This window comes from Neodiprion lecontei, chromosome 1 (assembly GCF_021901455.1).
Source record: "Neodiprion lecontei isolate iyNeoLeco1 chromosome 1, iyNeoLeco1.1, whole genome shotgun sequence".
NCBI lineage: Eukaryota > Metazoa > Arthropoda > Insecta > Hymenoptera > Diprionidae > Neodiprion > Neodiprion lecontei.
This window is the reverse complement of record NC_060260.1, coordinates 8011452-8037569: the sequence shown is the minus strand read 5'-3', so window position 1 is coordinate 8037569 and position 26118 is coordinate 8011452. Positions and strand designations below refer to the sequence as shown.

Sequence of the window (26118 nt, the reverse complement as noted above, 5' to 3'; positions counted from 1 at the left end):
CGTAAATCTTCGATAGCTGAAATACCTGAATTTTATTTAAGTATTTTTTTACGCTGACGTGACGAAATTTCAACTAATCAGAAATGCTGGTATTGATGCTAGATTTGAAAATCGAACACACTTTGAGCGCGTGGACTTGATACTCAGCGGTTCTGGGGCCTAACGAATGAATCGTATCTCACAATTTGCCCTGCGATTAAAGAACTCTCAAATTTTTATTGATTTATTAATTTGTGCAATTTTCCGTGGAAGTAAATAGGGATAAAAGCATTAGTGATAATCTTTGGATGAAAAAATAATAAACAATTGCATTTTTCAAACATTCTCTTTATTATTTTTCGTCGTCATCATCGTCGTGTAGATTATGTGGTATATGCAAATATAATTGTCGATATGTATAATATTCACAAGGCGGATTTTCTTTCATTTTTTTTTATCCGACATGTATCCATATTGATACTAAAATTCATAAAATAATGATTTGTTTATAATAAAAAGTGAAAAGAACAGCTTTACTATAAGTTCCGTTACAGAAAAAAAGGAATAAAAATTAATAATGATTTCGAGTATTTTCTTCCACTTTCATTCGATTCTTAATCACTATATCGGAACGTTTCTGAAATTGTTTTACAATCTTACAATACACATGTATATATATATTTATTATAGAATTATGACAGCCCACACATTTATCGAACTTATGTATGATACACGATGTGTATAATTCTGTATACCAACATCGTTGCTGTTTTTATTATTTCTTTTTACATAGTACACTGCATTACACCTATAGTTATATATAGTTACAATAAAAAATTGAGCTCTACATACATAATGGTCTATCTACAAGTACAGTCTAATATTGGCCTCTGATGAGATTCAACTTTCTTACACTTAGATATTAATACGGATTCAATAATATATACTTACAATCAGCTCCTTAAAATTAATGTTTTGTATCACAGCGTACACTGTACACGCTCTGCTGATCGCTAGCGGAAATAAAAAATGATACAAGTCTGTATTTGATGATATATTAGAGATTAAAAAAAAGAGTACGAGTGATAAAATTACGCAAGTATAATAACTTTGACTAAATATCTGCCTATTTGAATCATCTACATATTCTTACATTGAATTTTTATTCAGAGATATTGCGATATTATCGCATAAGCACTGGGTTCGTTACGTTTACTTACAATCAGTCGTCTAATCTTTTATCGACAAGTTTTGTGACCATACAATCTTCTATATTAAAACCGCGTCTGCTCGAAATACTCGTGAGGTCATTTTTTTGGGCAAAAAATCAACTATAAATATATAAAATATGTATAACAAAATGCTACAAATTAAATGATTAGGGCACGTGAAAAGGTAGCGTGCAAGCTGCTCAACTGTATAAGATATGTATAAGACAAATTTTCCACGTAACTTGATGTCTGGTGCTTCCATCAAAATTACGTATGTGTTTACATATATATATGGAGCATACCACGCTAACTCAATCAACATCAGACCCTCACCATTTTTCATTTTGTTCAAAAATTTTTTTGCCATTACCGTAACTTTAAAACAGCACCTTGAATTCTTTCAGATCTTTAGGGGCAAATTTTCTTTTACTTATGTCTTGTAAAAATTAACATGTCTTTGGGCTCATTTAAAAATTTATTTAAAATTGCAAAATAATTCTCAAAAATGTTGTGTCAGATATCAAAATTTTCAAACCTAGACCTCCAGAGAAGACCGGCGTTCGCTTCTACTGTTCGTTCAGCTTTTTGAAGAAAAAAATAAATTGAAAACAAAGAAGTGATTGTCTTTTGTGGACTGCTGTTTAAACATTTTTATACATAACCCAAGATTATTAAGAATTTTATCAGATTTTTGCTGGGAGATTATTTCTTCAGGATGAATAAATTGCAACTAATTAATTAGTTTGGAAATATGTGAAAAAAGTTAAAAAGTATTCAGTGTTATATATGTAAATGTTTGAACAACCACCTGTAGTGAACTGACTTTTTATTCTAATTTTTTTTTTACTATCCTTATTCCGAAAAAAAAAACTCTAAATAAATATGAAGGGAATGCCGGCCCACTCTGGGTCTAATCTTTAAAATTTTGATATGTGACACAAGGTTTTTAGGAATTTTTTCAAATTCTTAAATTACGGCCACAGACATGTTGGTTTTCAAAAATCATAAGTAAAACCAATTTACTCAAAACAATCTCAAAAAATTTAAGGCAATGTTTCGGAGTAGAGACCATTATATAAAATTTGTTAAACAAAATCAAAAATGGTGAGGATTCGAGGTTGATTGGCGTAGAATGTCCCATATGTATGTGCCATGACGTACGGTGACGAGAGACTGAAAATTCTATCTACTCATCCAGTTCAGTCCGTTTTTCTTCTCGCTGTTTCTCGATCGATCAAAGAATTTTCACGAGCTAAACACAATTTCCTTTATTGAATCATTTGAAGATACCGATTCTCCTCTAGAAGAGAACTCAGGGACGACGTCATGTCGTTTACGATCATATTAGCGCTCGCTGGCAGAGGTTGGGGGAGAGAAAGGGGGTGAGTTGAGCTAGAAACTCCCGTCTCATGGACCTGAGCCTGCGCATTACCCGACCAGTTTCTGCACTGCTCAACATACTCGAGGGTTCGTCTGTACGAGTCCTGCCTCATCCCCTGGGGCGGTTTCACGGGCGAACCCTGCTGGGACTGGCTTATATCCCGGCACTGAATTTCCGGCATGTTCGCATCGTGGCTGTGAAAGCACGTTTCCGTCGTGTAGCCCCATTGGCAACCGCAAGTGAAATGGCTTGGCGACATCTGCGGTTGACAACCGTGGTGCATCGAGCACGACTGCGGACCACAGCCGAGGTTCGTCTGGCCCTGAACCGTCGCAGCACTCTGCTGACTACAACCGCCACCGGTCATCTGTCCGCAGACATTAGCACCAGGTTGTGTTTGCTGATTTTGTTGGCTTACCCCAGCTCCGCGTACCTTTTGGCCTCCCATGCCGGCCTGAGGACAGTGCCCGGGAGTCATTTGTTGGCATTGGTTCACAGGGTTTCGTACCGTCGGATTAGCCACATTCGGAAGATGATGATGATGGTGATGGTGGTGCGGAGATTCGTTGGTTTGCTGAACGCCTTGTCGATGCCCTGTTTGACCTTGGTGAGCTATTTGGCTGCACCGATTGTTGGAATGATTGTTATTCGTGTTGTTCTTAACCGTTGTTGCCGATTGGTTCGAGGCTGGCGATAGTAGCGGGCAGTTTGACGTCAATCCGTTTCGAGGCTGACCTGCACACTGCTGTGGAATTTGACCGTGACTCTGCAGGGATTGCGTTTGGGGATGAATGGCACAGGTTTCGTCGGGACGATGCAACTGCGCGCAGTTGACGTTTCGACATCCGTAAGCACCTGTTCCGGTTCCAGTTATTCCTCCTCCACTTCCACCGGCGTAAAATCCTTGGGGTGTCGTTGGGTGACTCTGAAGACTGCAATGCCTCGTCATCTGCGCCGAATTTTGTTGTACGTTTTGAGGTACGTGTTGAGGCGCGAGCGCTCCGGCGGCTGGTGAAGTCATTGGTTGGTCACTCGCATGGCTAGGGGCGTAGTGAGAGCCCGGCGACATTACTTGACCTCCGGCTGGACTTGCTATTTGCGAACCACATTGCGATTGCGAACCGTAGCCCGGTGGAGGCTGGGATTGCAACTGGTTCTGCGGCGGGCAGTAACCACCTAACGAAGCTTGACTCGCTCTCGAACTCCCGCACTGCGGGTGCAGGTTCGACGATGGTGACATATTTTGGTAGTTTGGACAGTTTTGTCTACTATTTCCTTGGTTGTAACAATTCAACTGGTGCTGTTGGCTGTTGTAAGTGCAGGGGATCTGCTGGCGTTGGTAGTGCGACGGGTTTGTGCATATTGGCGATTGGCAGATCGGTAGAGGACTCCCTCTGTAGCTTACTTGGTTGCCTCCTGCTTGTACCTGCGATTTAAGAAGGGTGGGATCATATAAATCTATTCCTCATGTGGTCTTACGATGATATTGTTTACACTGTGATTAGCGAAATATATAAATACATATAGATTCTGGAATACAAATAAATCTAGGGCTTACCTGATTGAGGTACTGCATCATTTCGTCTGGTATGACCAGTTTGTTTTCCACCATTTCACCCTCCCCGACTTCGTCGAGAATGACTTCCTGGTTTGGATGGAGTTCCGGAAGCTGGGCTGACCTTGGTCTCGGTGGCATGAGAGGAGACGTTCTTTGACCTTGATGAGTACGAGCTGGTTCCGACATTCTTCGGTCACCAGCTGGCTGTGGACAGTGCCCGTGGGGCATCCAGTCCCCCGGGATTCCTTGTGGTCCCTGAAGACGAACAGTCTATTTTTATACCTATGCTCAATACACATTTGAATTTTCTCAATTAATTTAAATTACCTGAAGCGACATGTTCTGCGTCTGGTCGACCAAATTGTTTGTCGAGTACTGGCCCTGAAGATGAGGTGGTCCGTTGAGTCGACCGGAGGTTGTACTAAGCTGACTACTTCTCCGAGAATTCCCCGGGCTTATTGGATCGTAGAAGCTTCCACCAGCTCCACCACTACCACCTCCCCCAATTCCGCTGCCACCCCCACCACCGTTTCCACTCCCGCTTCCAGGTCCATTCGAACCGATACCGAGTCCCAAGCCCATGCCGAGACCAAGTCTCACGGCACTGACGCCACTTGCTTGGCTGCTTCTCCGGCTCCCAAAGTCAGCCGAGCGCATGCTTCCGTAGTAGGTACTAACGGTACTGTTGCTGTCGCGTCTAGGTTCGCTAAGGGGTTGCAGTCTTAGTTGAAGGTCGGTGAAGGTCGTTTGTCTCGCTCCACTCTCCATTTTCAGGTCCGTTATCCGCCTGTTAAGCTCTCCGATGTTACCCTGGGGTCCAGGCCCTCCACCGCCTCCAATACCACCACCGCCACCCCCGCCTATTCCTCCAGCTCCAACTCCGCCTCCGCCAACACCGCCGATACAACCACCGCCGACACCTCCGCCGCTTCCGATTCCCCCGGCTCCTCGTCCTAACCTCATGCCCGTCACTCCGACCGATAATGGTGGCATTGCTTTCGCGCTTAGTCGGCCCTTTATACGACTCCTCGAGGGCGGGGGTGCCTGTTGAGACTCCATTCCGCCGACCTGGAAGATGATTTTTTCTTAATATAACTGATGATTCATAGATTTTTAGTTTTGTACCGCGAATTATAGATACTCGAAATCTTACACTTACCATGGCACGGAGCGCGACCGGAAGATCGGCGATGTCGAGGTCATCCGGTTCCTCGTTCCACGGTTCGTCCACCCCAATCGCAGTCACGCCGTCTCCGCTGCCGCCCCCCATTCCAAGATCGTCCGTGCATCCGCCGATCAGTGGACTTCCCTGTTGCATCATACCAGGTGGACTGTTCGCCTCGCTTTCTGACTTCACACTTGGACTCGACAAACTCGGGGTCTTTGGATGTCGATCTTCGCTGCGACTAGGACTGTGTCCACCTGCACCAGCCTCGTCACTTCCGCCACCGTCGCCGCCCTTGTGCTTCTTGTTCGCGTAGAATTCTGCACCGTGAACAGTTTTCACATGCTTCCGAAGAGACGACGGATCTGTATACCTCTTTGTACAGCCTTGAGCTTTGCAAACGTACGGTTTCTGAGAATGATGGAAAAATTCATCTCGTCAATTATCAGGATTCGAATCACAACTCTTGCTACTTACTTATTAGTAAAATTCCTCTTCGATTGCATGGCATAAAGCGGAAAGAGCGTGTTAGTTCGAGTTTATAAGTGAATCTAAATTATACTAAAGTACCTAGTGCAAAAAAATGGGAACGTTTGGTGCAGAGCTAGAAGTTTGTTGATGTCTTACCTCGTTAGAATGCGTTCGATTTTGGTGTTTGGCTCGGTCGCTGGCGTTGCTGAAGGCCTTGCTGCATCCCGGGTACTCGCAGGTGTAAGGTTTTTCACCCGTGTGAGATCTCAGATGCGTCTTGAGGTTTTCTAGCCTTGAATATGCTTTGAAGCAGCCTTCAAACTGAAATTGAATAAGATGTTCTTCGATTCGTTTATACTTGCCAACTATCAAGAGCGGTGGAATTATGGTGGAAATCGGCAAATATATGACTTGCTTAACTCTCGTGTGTATGTATATCTATGTACATACAAACGTGCACCTTCGAGACTCTTGATCTTAAATTCAAGTTGCAGTTCGATTCGCGTGATCGCTGTATTCGGCTACGCGACCGACTGACTAGCAAACAGGAATCAGCATAAGGGGTAGCTCGAAATAAGAAACTTTAAAACAAATATCGTCTACTCCAGTGAAGTGGGAAGCGTTTCACGAACCCCGAATCGAAATTAGTAATGACAGAAATGATAAAATACAACTTACGGTACATTTGTGGGGCTTTTCACCCGTATGCCGCCTCATATGAACGACCAACATGTATTGCGCCTTGAACGGTTTCTCTTCTCTCGAACAATCTTCCCAACCACATACAAAACTCTTTTTATTCGCATGGATGTGGTCGTTGTTTATGTGCTTGACGAGATCATCCTAAAACCATCAATATGTAAAGAATAATTATACTGCTTGTCGAAACCTTCGATACAATCAAATAATCAGTTCTACGCAGATAGTGTTGACTGATCTACGTCATATATATACTTATTTCAGTTCAAATTTTACCGTTTCACTTCCATCCCATACCGTTTACCGGTATTTGTTTCATTCGTTTCATTACCAGGCTTCGTTCTATACTCAACAGGACTCTGTCCTAGATCATAACAATATGTGTAACCTATTCATTTCTGCAATCGTTCATGCATTAAGGCACTCAAAAATTTACCTGCGTTGGAAATTCGAGACCGCATCCTCTCCAGTGGCAGTTGGTCTCTATGAAGTCCCCGGGTTCGTCCCTCAGGTCCTCGCTTGGGCTGAGTCCCTGGGGATGGGTTGGCGGGGCGGTCGTTGTCGTCGTCATGGCTGTCGTCGTGCTCGCCGCGGTCGTGACCGGTTCCCTTTTTACTTTGGTCGAGGCTCTTCTGGACGAGGTGTCAGCCTCGGCGGCTATCGATCGGCCCGGTCCTTCCGCCGAGGTCCTTCGGCACGCCGTGTCCGTCGTTCGCTGTTGAACGTCATAACAAAATCAGGGTGAGGGGGGTAATTGGGATCCGTGTAAGTCATCAACGTTGGAGGATTTTGCACGGTAGCGCTGGTTCTACGCCATTCGCCACTCTCTCTCGTTTCTTCAATTATCGCGTATCACGGCTGAAGGGCGCAACGATTCAATCCAACGGTCTCCACCCGTCGTAAACCGGTCAACAATCTCCCCTCTGCTCCCCGCTCCCGCCCCCGCTTGCCGTCACTCCATTCCTCGACGGGACGCGCGCGTTCTCCCCGACTTGCCAGCTCCTCTCGACGATATATAAAGACGTTACTCTGGCTACCGTATAGGATGTGTAGGTATTGACGACGTAATACCTGTTCCATCATGTGCAGTACAGGGTCTGGCTGATGTGATGCTTACACGGGGTGTCGGTTAAACATCGCGCGATTGTTTCCCATTATTTACACTGTGGGAGATGGAGATGCTCCTTGACTGCATATCGAGAGACCGGTGATTGAAGCTTGAGTAAGTACCGGGAAAATAAAGATGTAGAAGAAGAGTGAGGAGACTATAGGTGAATGATGGACGAGAAGTGGTGGTACCTGCGGATGACCGTCGCGGAAATCGATGTTGGCCAAGTGAATACCGCGTGTAAATAAAATAAATCATCAAGAGCTGGGCGAAATAATAACGCTCGGGAGATTGGTTGTAAGCCGAGGAGAGTGCCTACTAGTTGAGAAAAAAATAGAACTAGAGAAGGCAAGGAAAATTGTCGATGACATTGTGGGTGGGAGAAAAAGAAAAACGACGGAAGTTTGCGTCGCGTTATTTATAGTCCCATCGAATCGATGACGGACCACCGTGTACAAATATCGGTGCATGTATTGTTGCGCGTCGTTTCCTCTTCGTTGTAAATTGGTACCACGCAGAAGAGTAGAGGGGAAAGATGACGTGAAGAAGAAGAAAAAGAAGATACAGACATCGAGAGGAGCGTCTAACAGTCGTTGCACGTACCGTGGTTTCTATATTGAGCAAACTCCTATAACGCTACGATTAGTAGATACTAATTTAATCGATGGCTTAATTCATCGTGTGCCGTTTCAGCAATGGTCTCTTGTAAAATTGATTTACGTTGGTCGTAAAAATGAGGTGTATGTAGATCCATTGTTTTCAGTCGTAAGCGATTAAAAATCAAATAATACCATTTTTACTATCAACTAGTCACGGCCAGTCCCATGTCTAGTACCACTTCTAGCCGCATTTTGTTTCTATAATAATCCTACAAATATCATCACATATCACCGCGATATCTTCAGATTTTTCGTCTGTACGTTTTGTAATTGGTTTAAGGTACAAGTTTCCCGATTCGTGTATCGAATTCGTAAGCCACTATATCGTAATGCATGTCTATAATCTTCCTGTCTTACTTACCTCAGTCTTTGGAGGCGGTAGGCTTCCGTGGGTTCCAACTGCGGCTACCATGCCAGTTGTGTGCGGAGGTACGGAGAATAGTTGGGCATGCGGTGGACCGAGGGCGGCATGTGAGTGGGTGTGAGAATGAGGGTGGTGATGATGGCCCGGATGGTGTGCGGGGTGAGGGGGGTGCGGTGGTGGTTGAAGGTGCGACGAGGGGTGGTGGCCGTGGGGGAGGAGGGCTGCTGCAACGGCGGCACTTCGTAAAAGGTGGGTCTGAAGTTGTTGAAGATGCGGTGCCATCCCCGGGTGCATTCCAAGCGCCGGACTCATGGCTGTATGGACAATTAACGAGGATTAGTAGACGAATAAGTGAATGGACGTACAGGAGAAAAGAGAGAGAGGCATGTTCTCCACCGGTCGCGTTCAGCCTGCGCCGGTGTAAATTGGCTCTGCCCGTTGCGGGGCATGACGACTGGTAATCGGGACCGTGTTGACAGTCGGATCGCGTAGCGATGCGGTGTGCTTCCGGCACGTAGCTAAGCCAGCATTTCAATAAGCAGGAGGAGCTGGGAGTAGAAGCCCGTCAGCAGCAACAGCAGCAACGGCAGCACGATTGCATTTCAGGCAAGTCTAGCTTTCTGGCTCTTGTGAAACGCATCGTGAGCTCTGCTGCGATTTCCGTACAGCTCGGCTCTTACCCGTCTCATCACCGTTTTACCTGCGACGTTATTTGTTATTCCATACTCCTCCATTCACAGACACGCATATGCTATGCGCGAGACGGCAGCAGCTAGGCGACCGACGCCACAATGAGGAACGACCGCCGGTTCCAATGGATGGACGGACGGATGGATGGATGGGACACACGCGGCATGGATTTACTTGCACCTAAGAAACTATTTAGAGGAACGAACGTCCTCGTCTCTGGTTCTCCTCGATGGTACCGCGGCGCTAATTGTTACGACTAGATTACCCGCGACTAATATGGTTATCTTATGCCCAACGCGCGTGAGTCGACTCTAAAGACCTTCCTTCCCCACCGATGACTATAACGCGTGCAAAAGGTCCCGGACACATCGTGTATCGTTGCCCTACCGCCGTTCGGTACTTCGACTTTATTCGGTACCAACGTTAAGATTCGCACTATGTGCATGGAGATGTGTGGCAGATACTTCGAAGTTTTTTTCAATTTATAATTTGGGGGGAATCGCTTGCTTTTCTTTTGGTTATGCATGGATTTCACTGCTACATATTTATTTCAGTACAAGGTTCGATTAGTCGATCGGTTTACCGACATATACTTACCTGTTAATGAATTCTGGATATAAATTTGCAGTTAGGTTTCTTTTGCTTACGGCAGATGCGTGTATTTTTAGTAAAGGGAAAGAGAAGTCGGGTAATTTCCAGACTTGGCTGAATGGTGTCTTCATTGTCAACTCGTGTTGTAAAAACTAGGAGAAAAACTTGACCTATGATCTACGCCGTGTTGTGTCGTTTGGACGAGGTTATTCAATTTTTGTCAGTTATATTTACAACTTTCATTGTTCAATTTAACTAATTTATCACGTTGCACATCATTAATAATACGCCGTAGTGATTGAACCGACAAATTTACATCTCGAATTATAAAAGACTCATAATCATGAATCACATCCGTTCTCTCTCTCTCTCTCTCGCGCTCTCTCTCTATCTCTCTCCTTTATATTTTCAATTGCACCTATACTAAAATTCGTGACACGTCTTACGATTATTGGCGTTTAAATAGTTAAAGTATTAGCTAACACATGTGCGAATGGCAATGACTGTGATATTCCACTCCATTCATTACTTGGCTCGGTCTCTGTTCATCGCGTTCAACTTCGTTCGGCCTTGGTGTGAGTAGAAAATGTGTGCAAGGACGTTGAAGAAGGGAACGCAAAGCTCACCTGCGGAAAGATGGCCGTAGCTTCCGCTCGCACTGCTACTTCTCGAGCCGTTTACGATGGATGCCAGGCTGTTGGGGCTGAATCGTATCATGCTGTCGATGTCGAATCTATCCGAGTACGGTGAGCTGCTCAGGGCTCGTTTTCTGCTCGCCCTGATCGCCGACGCTGATGCTGATGCTGAGGCTCTTGGACTGCCTAGTCTCGAAGAGGCTGAAACAGTGAAGCGGCTAAATACAAAATTTGCATTTCTCAACATCCAAGGTATCTAGCGTGAGCGACCTATCAAATTCCCTGACATTTCCCGATATTCCAGACGAAAATAGACATTCTTCCAGGACTCATTTCAACCTTACTTTATTTACAAATTTACTTTTTTTAAAATGTAAATTAGTTAAAAATTATACGTCAGATGTCTCCAGTGTAAGTTAAAATAGTCCAATTTTTCTGTCAGTATAATTTTGCTCAAATACAATTACCAAATATATCAATAAACGCGACGATTTTAAGAAATTAATCGAAGATTAGGATTAGTCATTCTTTCGAATCCTGACGGTAGAAACATCAGCCTGAGAGTATTAACGGTTCTTCGTACTTGTTTGTATTCTTCATAAATTTCACACAGTGCTAAGCATCAATTTATCAATTCTTAAAATTCCTTCAAAAACCATATTTTTCATCCTTTGTCCCCCTTTCCCATTAACCCCTCCAATCTTCTTACGAAGAGTAATTTTCTACAATTCAAAGAATCGTAGAGTAGTGAGGAAGAAAGTAAGAATTTCCAGGACCCACGCCCGAATTCACCGACATCTCCCGGCTTTTTTAGACGCATGCAAATTCCCTGACAACTCCAGATTTTCCAGATTTTTCCGACAGCTAAACACCCTGACATCTTCATTGTTCACCCCTAATTTTCTCTGTCACCGCAAGAAAGACTGTCTTGAAAGTAACATGGTTAGGCTACGGTAATACAACGCCAGCGTATTAGTATATAACAACGAAAAACGTCTAATATTGGACAATTTGTTGAGGACGTTGCGTGTTAACCGCGACCGCAACTGAGGCAGCTGCCCTTAACTCGATAAGTAGCCGCGAGCGGGTTGCGGCGTGGTAACGCAAACCACTTTCGCCGATTATCGTACACTAGCTGTGGCCGCGGTGGTTTCGACACTTAGTTGTCGCTCGTTGAGGTCGGGAAGGCGATATCCGACACCCCCAGGGTTTCCAGACGGTTGCCCGCCGGTGTATAGGGTTACGGTAACGCGTCGTTCCTTGGACTCGGGGCCCGTTGCCCGGGCACGAGGAGCCAAGGCTCGCCTCGGTACCCCGAAGGGGTCTGAAGGCCGGACGCAGCGCGTTATCGGGCGATATATCGCGCGAGTAATGACTCTTAACGAGTATACGAACAGGGGCTGCTCGTCCGCGACCCGCTGACCCCTTGCCCCGACACGTTGAACGTACCGGTCTTAAAGGCTTCTCGGGAGTCCGGGTCCAGGGGTACCCGGACTCTTCGCGAGACCTACGAGCTCCCTGGGATTGAGACATGTAAATTGGTCCAATCGGTACGCTCGATCGACCCGAGTACCACCACCGCGTTCTCTTCTCCGTGAACGTTCCCTCCCGAAGCGTTAACGAGCTTCCCGATTCTCCTAACGAGCAGCAGCCCATTCTTCTTCTTCTTCTTTGTTGTGTACATCGTCGTCTCGCGTTCTTACCATCCAACTTTACTTTGCCACTGTCTGATCATGTTGCAACGTTATACCTTTGGTGTGTCCATTCTCTCTAAATTTGAAACGGTTGCGAGTATACCTATACTACTGGGAACAGTCTGTGAGCAGTCATCGAACTACGCGTGCACGTGACAACACACGCTTTTCCAGTTACGTACTTTGTGTGAAACTGGAAATCAGTCAACAGTCAGATACTCGTTAACATGTAGAGAGCACGGTTGAATCGAGATATTTGATCCAAGTGTGGCGTGGTCAGATTATGACGGATTTTAATGTCGACAAATATCACACTAGTTTAATATGATGTTGGCGATTTTCTTCATTCTTACGTTATAGTTTTGCAAATATACATCACGAAGGTTTATATTATGTGTCTCCTTCACAATTCAACGCAATTGTATCCTCGATTTATATGAAACGTAGGTGTTCAACGTAATGTGCCTTTTTCAACCGCTGTCACGACCCATTCAGTGTTGATTTTATTTTTTCGTTACATTAGAAAGTTATTTCAACCAATTAAATCAATCATAATATCATCTATCATAGTTGCAATGAAGTTAGCACCGATGAATTCATAAGTAATTTCTTCAAAGGCTCTCGTAATATTCTTATGTGGCGATTATTTATAAGAGAATGTGCCAAGCGTACCGTTAACTTCATTGTAAAAATTGTACACTATGGTGATGCACGGGAATGAAAAATCATTTTTCAAAAACCGTGAAATGATTCCGTCACTTACTCTGTTTTCAGGCGAACCTACTGTTTGAGAAAAGAAAAGATGAATGATGAAAATACCGGTCATTGTCCACTCCGTCTCCTCTCAATCAACGCGGTGCTACGGGATCGTCGATGAGTAGAAGATCGGGTACGGAGTACAGAGGTAAGGAGAAATATCTCATATGGCTTTTCAATCGAAAAAGTGTCGACTAAAAAGCAGCAACTGGTGGTTCAACAAGTCACCAGAATGGCGCTCATACGCAAAAAGGGAAACAATCTGATTGGCGCTTAGCAATCAGAGTTCAATCGGGTTCGACCTGATTGGTGCTTTGTGGAACTTTAGCTGCATCAACGCCATTTTAATTTCCCTCTAGTCCTCCTTACCTCTATCCTCCATAAGATCGGGGTTCGGTGTCGGGTTGCCCCGGAGGGAGAGGTCAGGCTTGATTGTTAATTGGTCGAAAATCTTGGTGGACTTACCATCGATAGAGAAGGGAAATTCTGACGAGGCGAGGGTGCTCGCGGGGCCGGCAGCGTGCAGGAGGTACTCCGGTCCTAAACCACCCAGCCCTGAAATCACACGTAAACGTAATGTCAGCTAGAAGTATTGACAAGAGTCAATTGCTCATTCCGTGCCGCGTATTCCTCGTACCCGCGGAACGTACGCTCGGCTTGGAAGGAAGGCCGTGTCCTATGATTGGGAGCGCGGAACGGACGCACGCGCTGCATTGAACGATACTTCCTGCGGATATGCGGGCGTTGATGAGCTCGAGAGAAGAGGATGGCTCAGAACCTGCACTTGAGAATCTTAAAACCCTCCACTCTTCGGCCTGATCCTATTCCTCCTCGTTCAGCGGCCCCACAACTCGATATGGTGTCTAATTTTTTTTACCGAGAATGGTGGACTTTGTCTTGATTAGCGGCAGTGGTTTCGGTCTCAATAACCGTGCGGCATGCTGCGGGATCGAGTATGCCGCATGAGCATAAAAACGCAAACCAGACACTGCCAGACATCCGAAATATGTAAGTTTTCGTTTTACGAGAAGCGGAAATGGGGTGGAATACATTTTGTTGGACTCGGAGACGAGGACGCGGACAGTCCGTGTCCCGGGATAATTTGTATACGAATGTAAATCACGCGATTTTTAATAACTAGCGAAACTTGATGCTCATTGCGTATGCGCCTAGTGTTCTACCAATGACAATGAACCGTACAAACGTTATGGACTGTTTACGAAACGTTAACTATGAAATGATGGGGATGAGGTGGGGAATTGATTACACGCACAAGATGCAGTGGAGATTTATAAGCCTTAGGAATTTGAGTCTGAGACTTTTTCCGATCTCGCGCGCTATGTTTATTATTGGCGTTTCTTTGAAGTGAAAAAAGTAGTTGGCGCCTATTACGGGGAGAAACGGGATTCCCAATACGGGGCAACAGCATTTCCCACAACTCCACGTTTTAAACGTCTCCAGACTTGGGCGAGTTTCAATAGCAATGCTCGCGGCATAGGTATTTGAGTTTCTGAAAATTCCTCAACGCGTGGCTCGTGTGTTATACCTGCAGTTGAATACAGGTGTGCTCAAAGCAGTTTCTTTCATTTCCACTTGAGGAATCTCGACTTCTGCACGGTATAAAATAAATTCCGTAATTACTACGTGGCTTCGAGGTATACGTGTACAATTAAATTGCTCTTAATCTATACCTACCGTGTAATGAGGCGTTGGGGCTGTGCGTGGAGGCCTGGAGCTGATGGTAGAGGTGGTCCATGTAGTTGAGCCGATACGCGGGGTGGAGAGTGTGCTCCGAGAGGGGGTGGCTTCTGCGGAGGAAGTCGGTACCGGAACTCGCGTTCCCACCGCCGCCGGCGTCTCCGCCTCCACCTTCACCTCCTCGCCCCTCGGCGTTACCACCTTCGTCTCCGTTCCCGCTTCCGCTCTGTTCTCCTCTCAGACCGGAACCACTTCCACCTACGTTACCGCCGTTCGCGTTACCGCTACCACCGCTGTTTCCCACTGGACTACCGGTTCCACCGATCGTCGTTGCTCCTCCACTCGATAATCTGTAAAAATAATAAAATCTTGAGCTTAATTGGTCTTATTCGCAATATCTTATCTGTTCTAGGTATACCAAATATGTAGATTAGGAAACTTTTTCGAAGCGAAAATGCGACGGATCAATGTGTAGTATTCAGTGAAGATCAGTGTACTTATAAGTAATCGATAGAAAAAATTGTTCAAGTTTGAAAAACGTTTTGTGCAGGTAAACTTGTTCGTTGAACGCTGTGCAATTATTACAGGGTAACTTGATATGGATATCTACACATAAATATAGAAGTGATAAACGGCACGCGCGGGTCGAGGAGAAGATGATAAAAGATGAAGTAAAAAACGAAAGGTGGAAAGAGTGAGAGAAAATGAAAGACTCGAGCCACCACATTACCGGTAATAAACTATCCTAAATTCGTCAACGACGAGGAGGGGGGGACAAGAAAGCTGCTGCTATCTGGTGCGGGTGCAGTACTTTGACGTTTGAGCGATGGGTGCCGGGCGTCATGGTTGGCGCTCTGGCAAATGGCGCGTGTCTCTGCCGTCTCAACGTCGCGTTTCTTTCGTTGCATGGCTCGCGAGGAGGAGGTTGTGCGACGCTCGTTCGATATCGTTTTGTTCCTAACTCTTTGACTGAGCTCTTGCTGCATGCCACTCTGGCAGAAGCAGTCGAAGCGCCAACTCGTGCGTCGGGACACGACGGGAAACAAGCTTGCTGCACAAAGGCGGGCGCGCCAAGCTTCGTTCGTCGTTCTCAGCTCGACGACTTTATTGGAATTAACATATATGCGCGGAGTCTTTTGGTCACGTTGTAATCCGATGATTCGGGACTTGAGACCCATCGTGGATATCTCAATGACTCTCCGAACGAATGAATGATTTTATTCGCTCTATAACTCTTGCGTCTGGATAGGTTTATATGTATAGTGTATACTATATGTATTTTAAACTCTCTAGGCTGTGGGATTCACGCCCTATACATTATCCTCGCTTCGTCGATCGCCCGGTTGTTTTGTTTTATTGCATACTTACTCGCGGTTAGAGTGGAAGAACAAATGATGACAGGTATGATATTTGATTTTACAGTATCGCGCATATTCATTGGTAGTAGTATGAGTAATTTTTGGTCAGACTTGCATCAATGATCAATCAGTTTGCTGGACAATTAAAACCAATTCGATTCTTGTTTATCAAATTTCTTTTTGCTCTATTACAATTCCACGAAAAATTGAAGGTGATAGAATTCTTTCGATTCACGTATAGTTTATAATAAAGTGTTGATTCGGAATACAGAGTGTGTTTTTATACGGGCATCTTTTATATCCAAACAGTTCCTATATCCCGATAGCTATAGTATTACAGTAATAGTATACGGAAACAAAGACAGAGAAAAAACAGGTTTTGAAACGTTTATAAGTTTGATCGATTATTAAAATGGAAAAAAAAAAAAAATGAAAAAAGACATTTTCTCTTCATCGATCTTACAGACGTATCTTTGAAATTTGATAACCGTGTCTCGGAATGCTTAACGGTATGTCTGGTGGTACTGCAGCGGGGCATATATTGTAATTCGTTATAACGTGTATACACGGGAGAGGCGCCAGGACGACGTGCACGCGCCGATGTGTGCACACGCGTATCTGGGTAGCGGAGGGTAGTTGCATGTGTGCTTGCACGTAGTTATACGTGGGGCAAAGAAGAGGCGTCGGTGGGTTTCGGATAGCGTGGCGAAAGGGGGAGGGGGATTGGAAAACGGAAAACGGAAGACAGAGAGAGAGAGAGAGAGAGAAAAGGGGGGAAGAGCCTTGTTTGAATTCGGATTATATCGTTTGATTTGACTAGTGGTATGTTTAACCCGCGTCGTCGTTGTATAAATATTAGTCGGGGTCTCTCGGCAAGTTTGCCAAGTAAAGATAACTCGGGCGTTTTGTTTGTCTTTGCTCAGAGTCCACAAATCTCCGTTTCTCCTTCCTCTGCACGCCCTGCTCTTTCCCACCTTCTTCTTCCTCTCGTCTATGTACGCGTTATACGTATGTACCATACATCCGCGAGTCCACCGTTGCTGCAGTGTTAATAGCTCACTAAACGCCCGTGCCGCTGCTCCCGCATCAGCATCAGCATCAAGCATCAGCATCAGCAGTAGTAGACCTCTTAACCGCACGCGAGGAAATATCTCCTCGTGTATATAGGTATACACGTAAGTATATCGGAAACAACGATTTATCCCGTATTAATATTATCCTACCCCGGGGTTCACGTCTTTCCGTAATTGCCCGTCTTGCGCCGCGCACCGACTTCTGACGAGGACGATTCCGCCGTTCCTTCGGGAATACGCAATTACATCCTCGGGCCGAAGTTAAGACGTGTCATGAGAACGGTACGAGAGAAGATGGAAGAGGCGGTGGGGGAGGAGTAGAAGGAGGAGGAGGGGTGAGTGAAGTGAGGAACGAGAGCAGGAGAGGAGAGGGGGACTTAATTACAACGAAAACATCGTCAACTGGTAGTCGTTTTTTTACCTCCTCCCCCTTTTCTTTGAATCCTTTTTTTCACCTAGGACAGTCCGATTCTATTTCGAGTACCAGACGCCGGGGGCCTTGCAGCTCTCGTTGTAAATCCGTCCCTCAGACGCCTTCATGACCACCGCATTATATCGGTCCTTGTTCGTCAACGGGCGAACAAGAGTGAGTGAGAGAGAGAGAGGATGGGATAGGATAGGATAGGATAGGATAGGATAGGATAGGATAGGATAGGATAGTGGGGATAAGAGTGAGCGAGAGAGATCGGGAGAGACAGATGGAAATAAGGCGCGAGACGCCGCGGACGCGCGAGAGATAAAAGCAGGTCGTTAACTCTTACCGCGCCGCGCGGGGACCGGAAGCAACCCTCCTCCCTCGATAGCATGAATTTTTCTGACGTTTTACCGCGGGCCGACCGTCGCCGAGGATCCACAGGCCTGGGGCGACGCATGGCTGCCATGTCGGCCCGTTTGTGTACATCAGAGTTTCCTCAACCGCGTACGAATATATGGAATCGATATAGGTATGGAGGATTTTGTGTATAATCGTGATAATATATCGGCGACGACTAATCGAGAGGAGGCGGATGCTGGCGCGCCATGTGAAGTCAAGCTGCACGAGGAAAGGAGGAACCGTACCTTCGTACAACTGCTCTACGAAGAATAGTCATACCGCACCCTGACGCTTCGTCGCCGGGTTTCAGGTTGTGATATTTATTGCTCTGTGGTACCGAATGCGACTATACCGAAAAGAAGAGAAGAGCAGAGAAGATGAGAGAAGAGGAGAGAAACGAAACGGCGGAGGGATACCATATGGCGAACACGTTGCCGACTCGTCGACGGGATCGCTGCGACGACGATGACGACTGCACGGTACAGGGATGAGGATGAGGAGGAGTATAAGGAGACATGCCGCGATGCACCGAGAATCATCGGCCAGCATCTAAGGTACCGTCTATGCCTTACTGCCGCAGTTTCTGGAGACTCGGAAAATCGCCGACGACAAGGATGAAAGGGAGGATGCACACTCGGTCTCGTCTAACCGTAGAACGAACGAACGAGCTGACTTGCTGACTTGCTGGCTGGCTGGCTGGCGGGTCAATAGTTGAGTCGTATAACGCGTTATATTTAGCAGGAGACTAGGAGCAGATCGAGACACCCCGACTGCGGACGGCATTGCCGGTATGGAAATGGGCATGCATATTTCTGTTTTACACTTTCTTGCCTGCCACGCGTTTCCGCCAGAACCTCAACACGCTCTTCTTCTTCTTCTACTTCTTCTACATTTTTTTTCTTCATCGGACCCCGGCGCTACGTGTACGACCCTTTTACTAATTTACTTCATCCTCGGTGATGCTGCATGCCGGTATGGTATACACCATAACCTTCGTGCCGTCGGTGATCTTAATGATTCACGAGCTAACTCGCTAACCCCCGTTTCATCCTATCTTAATCTTTTCGGGCGCCGCCTGCTGCAACGCGAGGGGAACTAGGTATGCTGCTGGCAGATATTATGACAGTTGTGACAAGTGTCGGGAATTATATGTCTATTATTACACCGTTAGCTGGGAATGCTATATTATTCAAGTACTCGTTTCACAAACTGCAGGGAAACTTGGCGAGGAGTAGAGTAATCCTTTAAACCAATGTGCCTTTTCTTAACTTGATGGATTTCACTTTGTGGTTTTCACGAGGATGATGAATCGCAAATTATTGTGCTGTTGGAATTTTTATCAACTCAGCGGTTCGACTTATATTTACGCGGTAGGCAGCTACCTGCGACGCATGTAATCTTTCCGTTATTCATGCACCTGTCGAAGGCATGCGGACAAGGTCAGAGTGAGAGCCGTTGCAGCACAAGGTAGAAGGAAGATATTATAAAGGTAGACAAACAGATTGATGGGTATAATAATAAGAAGCTACAGGTGTATAGCTATTTCCTGTACCCGCTGGATGGCTTTGAGTGATGATACCTGTAGAGTAGGTATCCACCTATCCACGCACGAAAGGTGTGAAGTAACGTAGAAACGTCGTGTCACAAAGTTCGTGAAGGGAGAAATAAAGTCGCGATGGCGTTCTCTTGGCTTGCAGTAGGTACGCAACGAAACGTGCAGCAGCAGTAGCAGTTTGTAGCATGTGTGACTCGGAACGGGAATCAGGGGGAGGGTAATGGAGTCATTTGCACGCCCGATCGGTCACCGGATCCCCATTAGCATGCAATCCGCTAATGCAGTTCAAGGCGCGCCTCCTTAAAACCCGGCCTAGGTATCGAGCGCGCATACCTGCTTGTCTGACGACCACCGCGGCTCCTCTCCTCTCCAGGCGATCATCACCATCACCGGCATGTTGAAGTCCTTGGCCCTTGGGTACCAGAGGACTCCAGCACCCTTAGCTCGACACTCTGATCGGCGGATTTCACTTCCAATAATATCGATGATTCCGGTCGGCCAAGTTCGCGCGAGTGTTTTTTCTTTTATCTCTCTTACTACAGCCGCGGCGTCATTTCGGTCTCGAGGCCAGAAGCCAGGAGTCAAACGAGCCGGGTACCAAGCATACGAATCGCTGGATTATACTCGGGAAACTTAGAGCAGGGGAAATCGCGGCGACGAGTGGCGGCGACGTTTGCCAATCCACATTGGGAGAATTGCATTGCAAGCCTTCTTCAGGTACAACGCGAATTGGTAGACGCCCTGGGTGTTCGCTGGATAATAACGATGTTTATTTGCTCTCGTAAATCCGTCGTCGCAAATCCTGATCCCACCACCGCAACGGCATTATTCTTCTTATGGACGGCCGACTCTTGACCATGCTCCAACACTCGGTGAGAGGGTCTCGGACCGACGCCCCAAGTAATCTCACAACCAATTTCGCGTCCATCCTCGTCCCTTTTAATGTCTTCATCGCTCCGTCTGCGCCAACCGCAGACTCCTTCTCTTCCGATCCTTTGCCCACCGCGCACACTCGACCGACTTGCTGCAGGGCCCTCTTAGTCGTATTTCATTCGGTCCCGAAATCTCGCTCTCGGCTTCGTATTCTATCCACGAACGAATTCTCACCGCTTCCAATCTCGTATCTGCAATTCTTCACCGCAGGGTGGTACCCATAAAATTTCGGTCGTCACTCTGAGCAACAGATTGCACGGGGGAAACATCTCGCACATCGCGATTACGGGGAACATCGAGGAGACGTGTTAGGTCTTCCGGTATTGTAAAGGCTGCATAAGAGAGTGATTACCGCGAAATCTCTGCTCGATGGTTAATCGGGACGCGTGATCTCACGTCGAGGCCCTCCGTTCTATGGAACGGACTCTCTCTGGGTACGTGTTATAAAAAAGGACTACCCACCGACCCGATCTGGGCACTGCGACGACCGAGAGCCGAGAAAACTGGTCCACCACCTCCTCCTTCGCCTTCTATCACCCTCGCGTTCGTTCGTTCTTTCCTTTGTCGCGCGGGGCGGACCAGCGGTAAGTCCTCTTCACGTGTTGGAGGCAGGGAACGTGGCGGTGCGGAGGGAAAGGATAAGAGAGGAGGATGTCGCCTCGTGACCGGCAGCGAACTACGAGCTGGAACCCTCACGGTCTCTCGCGTTTTATATAGGTAAGCGCTTGTAAGTTCACACTCGGTCGTTCGTTCCTTCGTTCCCTCTCTTCTTATTCTTATTCTCATTTCATCCAGCTTCCAGCCCCCGGCTCTCGTCGAGTCGTCGTACGTTAGCCGGTCACCGGCTAACTAAACTCGAGAACCAGGAACGCTGTCACTACCTCATTCTCCATGTAACGTGTTCACGATTATCATGTCCCCCTTCCATCTTTCTTTTTTTTTTCTTTTTTGCTCAATTTGAAAGGACGAGAATGAACACGTTGGACGATGAATTGAATTTCAACGCATCCCACCGCTGTCACAAATTCTTGCCAAACTCTTTTTCATGCGTCTTGCTCTACGTTTGGCCAGTTTTGCGAGTCAGATGTGATATTTTTTGCGCAGGGTATTTGGTTGTAACGACAACACTCTTGCTTGCAAGAGAAACCACATCGAATCCTGAATATCTCGATACCTCGCCGTTGTAGCGCCTCCCTAGTTCTCTCCTTCTTTCTACCCGTGGTAGAATCTTGTATCTTCACCGTCTTCGAGGCTTTATTTTTCCCGTCTCTTTCTCACGCGGCCTGAAATAACACGGTGGTATTGGGGTGAGCGCGACCTGCGCCGATGCACCGTGGTAGTAAGGTAACTTAATATTCCGGGCAATAAATAAGGGAATGCGGCCCTGCCTTTCCCCGTACACCCGAACCTCCCCTTGTCCCTGCTATTCCCCTTGCCTCCTCTCTCACCATTACCATCACCAATCCTCGTTCGGGCTCGAAGACACCCACGCCACCGGCGTCCGCTTGGGCAGCTTAACGACTCACCAAGATGCGCGCTTCTTCGTCGTATTTGTGTGCATCATTTTCTGTATATACTTATACTCATCCATGTGGGATTCGTGGAGAGAAATATTTGAAAGTAGTGCAACGTATTTTTAATATCGATACTTTTCGGTAAAGTAGTGCCAAGGATCCTTATGGGGCATGCATCGATGGTTTTGATTCATTCGTTAACGGACTGATTACGGATATTAGTCCTGAGAGATATTCAATCACGAACGTACAAGGCTGTGTAGGTATATCGGTTACTTCGTGGCTAGTTGAAATTATTCAGGATCGTATTCAAGGCTGAGAAAAATCAACAATTGATCAAATTCTTCTAAATCGGACGAAACATTCAAGACATTCTTAGTGAGACATCTCAATTATTATATATGTGCAATATTAGTTGAACATTTTTATAGTAATGCACAATTGTTATCTGCAAATTTTGTGTATTAGGAATTCTAATTAATTATTCACCGTATTTCAATGCGAAACAAGTGATTGAGTGTGAAATGATCGACTTTTCAGTTGGCAGGGACGATAATACGAGGCATCGGAAAACTGGGGATTCAGTATTAGCGTATAAAAACTTGGTAAAAAGTGCGACGAATATCATATAACAAGGTAATCGATATACATTGACAGCTTACATAGCATGTCTTATACTTCTTAATATTCCGACTCAAAAACCGTTACACCACATAAATAAAATCGTTAAATTTCTCGCGGTCAACCAAGCCGAAATTTATGTAATATGTTACGCTTCAGTGGGGGCGGTCATAAAATCTGGATGTCAGGCAAACTTTTGCCTGTTGGGGTCGAGGAATATGGGAAAAAAGCCCACAAAAATACTCGATCACATGGGCCTGAAAAATTGGCATAACTTAAGTGAATCTGGATGTTTGTCAGAAAAACGATTATACGTTGAGAAAAATATTCCTCAAAACACCTGTTAAACGTGATTCTGTATTTCTACGAAACGACTCAAGTTCATCCGGTTATAAGGAGTTCGCGGAGTGCAGTAAAAAATTTTAACGAGTTGAATAGAGTTTTACGGATTTTACGAAATGATTTCATGCAGTACGGTGGCAAGAAATTTTCGTTATACTCGTAATAACGGTTGTCAGGCAATGTAAATTTTTGATTTTAGTCGATTTTATTTTTATATTATTTTGCTTGAACAAGTTTGAATAAGCAGCTTGATGATAGCTGGTTGGGTCCAGCTGAAACGTCGCAAAATTTGTAACGAAGAATTTTGTAAGTGTCAATTAATAACCTTCCCCGACGAACTTCATCCTCAAACTTCTATAGGCACTGTTATATCTCGAATAAATCTCTTAATGCCAGCAAAACTCTGGGACGATTGGAATAATTTATTTACTGATTAACAAAGGTGTAAACAATACGCTTCTTCGATCATAATGAAACGAAGTTATTTTACGAATTTTCCTGAAAGAATAAAGACGTTCGTGTAAAGATTTAACCTTTACCTTGTCACATGGGGTATATCTTGTAAACTAGAAAGCACGAGTCTTTCTCCCAAATAAGTAAATAAGACGCCTCGAAGGACATGCATGAATTTTTTCAGAATATTTGGAGCACTTAAAAAGAAGCGAAAGACCCCACGTGACAGCCAACGTATACTAAAAACCATGTGACAGGATAAGGGTTAAAAATGTTGAAACCGCGATTTGCATCCCTTATCGTGAGAGATTGAATTCCGTTCGTCCCACGATTCCGCGCAGCTTGCACCTGTAAAAGAAGACTTTTACTCATGGGTAAAACGATCGCGAAAAGGAGCACGTGGATCCGGCCGTCTGTAACAAGAGGATACTACAGGTGGGCATGATACAAGAAGACTCTCTCGTCGCGGCTGAACTGGTATTCGGTGCGTGGCTCGTCGGTCTCAGTTCCCAGTTCCAGGTTCCCGTACCCTAAGTCCCGAGTCCCGGAGTCCCGGGCCCCGGCTAGTAGACAAGGAGAACGTGGCCGTAGCGGCGCGGCGTCTCTATCAGGCCCCATAAATAATTCGGTGGGTACGCTACCACCGCGCCCGGCGTTCCCCGTTCCCCGTTTCCCGTATCGTATCGTCGCGGTCCCGGGGCACCGCGTTTCTGGTCCCTGCTAGGCGGCTGCACCCCGCGGGCTGCGAGAGCACCGAGTGTAGGAGGACCGGTTAGGCCGCCTCCGTCTCTCTCTATCTTTACCTCTCTATGTATCTCACTCTTTCCACGGTCGGGGTGGGTCTCCCCCTACCCTCCTCACCCTCTCTCCGCCGGTCGCCGCTCATCCCGGGCCCCGGCGCATGCCGGAGGCCTGCAGGACGACCCGGCAACGACGAAACAAGGACGCCCTTCCTTACCCACGCCTCAATTAAGACCCCAACTCTCGCGAGCGAGGCCCGCGCCCATGGGGCCCCGATAATTATCGCTTGCTCGCTTGCGCGTCCTTTCCTTTATGCCTTCCTCCCTCCCTCTCTTCCTTTCTGATCCTCCCCCCCCCCTCGCCGCCACCCTTTTTCTACCACCACACCCATACACGTGCCCCAAGTGTAACCTCGAATTAAGTAAACAAATAATCGCCCTAGCTACACTTATGTTATATACACGCGTTGTAGGTACCTGTATGTATGCGTGTGTGTACACTGTACATACGTATACTAAGTTATCTACTATATGTGTATATGTGTAACGTGTAAGTATATGTTAAACGGGGAATGGTAAATGCAGGGGCCCCCGTTTCAACTCCCGCAGCCTTGTTAGCACTGCTAATTGCATCGCGTCCTTGCTCTTCTGCTCGCCTGTATAACCTCGTCGTCGTCACCCGCGCTGCTTCCTCCTTATTTTACTCCGCCTTAGTCAGCCTCCCATGCATCGAGTTTTGAACAGCAGCGAATGGAACTATCAACACTTTCATTCCGGTAAATGATTGAGACGTCTTTTACCGAGCCTCCCACCCTCCCACCCTACCTATCTTAACCCCGCATCGCTTTATCTTCACCCCGTGAATCGTGAAAAGTGTTAACGAAACGGGTTTGATGTTATATGAATTCACGTCTTAATCTCAGGCATCAGTTAGGATGAGCTTGTAAAGTATTAGCTTTTTATTGGTTTTCGATATATTTTATATATCCTAAAAATAACTCTTTTTTTCACTCTCGTAAGACTGAATGAGGTAAAGTTTATGCCTAATAATCTCATAATATACTATAATGTTTTACGTATTGTACATGTATAGAGATTGGTGATCACCAGTCACGTTTGCTCAATTATCATCCGGCGTACTCTCTGTCTATACTCGTACGTCCTTCTCTCATTCTCTCCGTCCCTCTCATCTGAAGCTTTACGGCCCTTCCGCTGTCCCAGGTTGCTTGCTTCCTTTCTCTCTTTCTCTTTCTCTTTCTCTTTCTCTTTCTCTCTCTCTCTCTCTCTCTGTGTGTTATAGTCCTCGGCGAGCTCAGCGGTTCCCAGAAGAATTCCCCACTGCTCCAACTCTCAACCGGCCAAGTCGATTGAACGCCTTAATTGAGAAACATTCGGGAGCTCGCTGCTTTTGTACGCCAACTTATGCAGACCCCCATATATACAGGGTGTTCCGTTTTGGTATTAAGGAGCAAGACGAATATTTTGCCTTGTTGGTACTCGACGTTGCGTATCTTCGATGTTCTAACGTAAATCTTGGTGACATAGCCATAGGTAAGAGATGGCTCACAGCGTAGTTCGATACAGTAAAGTGCACAAGCAGCTATACCGTGCGCCATCTTTCATATTTTCGGCCGTCTCACCCGGAATTACCCTAAAGAATTTCAAATGACCCGGCTTGAATGATTTCGAAATCTCAGGAAAAAATCTGTACGTTTGGCAGTAGTTTTTGGAAAATGGTCACTTCAATTATATCCATAAAATTCTAATAGTCTAAAGAATTCAGAACAGGTGTATAATGATAAAGTACAAATACTAATTGAACGGTGAAAATGGTTTAAACATTTTTAAGGACCCAAATTTTCGAGGGTATAATTCAAATTTTCTCATTCCCTATAAAGTGTAGTTTCGTCTAAGATCCGACAATACTGGGCTCGTCGACGACATCCGGCAGTGGATGCTGAAGGTTGAAGGTATTAGTCGACGATCGACGTGTCTCTCTAATATACCTGGATATTTTCGCCGGTGAGACGGTTAACTCAGGATATTGCACTCCTCG

At 45.9% G+C, this 26118-nt stretch overlaps 2 protein-coding genes across 2 annotated transcripts in view; one reads left to right on the top strand and one right to left on the bottom strand.

The window, feature by feature from the left end:
• The window catches only part of LOC107220945, a 152171-nt gene that overhangs the window by 1190 nt on the left and 124863 nt on the right, over positions 1 to 26118 (top strand). Inside the window, exon 2 of the mRNA XM_046741103.1 lies at positions 12980 to 13109. The gene's annotated coding sequence lies outside the window, so the exon portion shown is untranslated. The remainder of the gene's footprint in view (positions 1 to 12979; positions 13110 to 26118) is intronic.
• LOC107220937 (transcriptional activator cubitus interruptus-like) overlaps positions 330 to 26118 on the bottom strand; it is a 58204-nt gene continuing 32415 nt past the window's right edge. Inside the window, exons 2-12 of the mRNA XM_046741049.1 lie at positions 14657 to 15009; positions 13427 to 13516; positions 10503 to 10712; positions 8593 to 8909; positions 6901 to 7179; positions 6444 to 6608; positions 5922 to 6086; positions 5289 to 5705; positions 4457 to 5197; positions 4130 to 4384; positions 330 to 3997 (exon numbers count right to left, since the gene is read on the bottom strand). Of these exons, the coding sequence (XP_046597005.1) occupies positions 2459 to 3997; positions 4130 to 4384; positions 4457 to 5197; positions 5289 to 5705; positions 5922 to 6086; positions 6444 to 6608; positions 6901 to 7179; positions 8593 to 8909; positions 10503 to 10712; positions 13427 to 13516; positions 14657 to 15009 (4531 nt within the window). The 3' untranslated portion in view covers positions 330 to 2458. The remainder of the gene's footprint in view (positions 3998 to 4129; positions 4385 to 4456; positions 5198 to 5288; positions 5706 to 5921; positions 6087 to 6443; positions 6609 to 6900; positions 7180 to 8592; positions 8910 to 10502; positions 10713 to 13426; positions 13517 to 14656; positions 15010 to 26118) is intronic.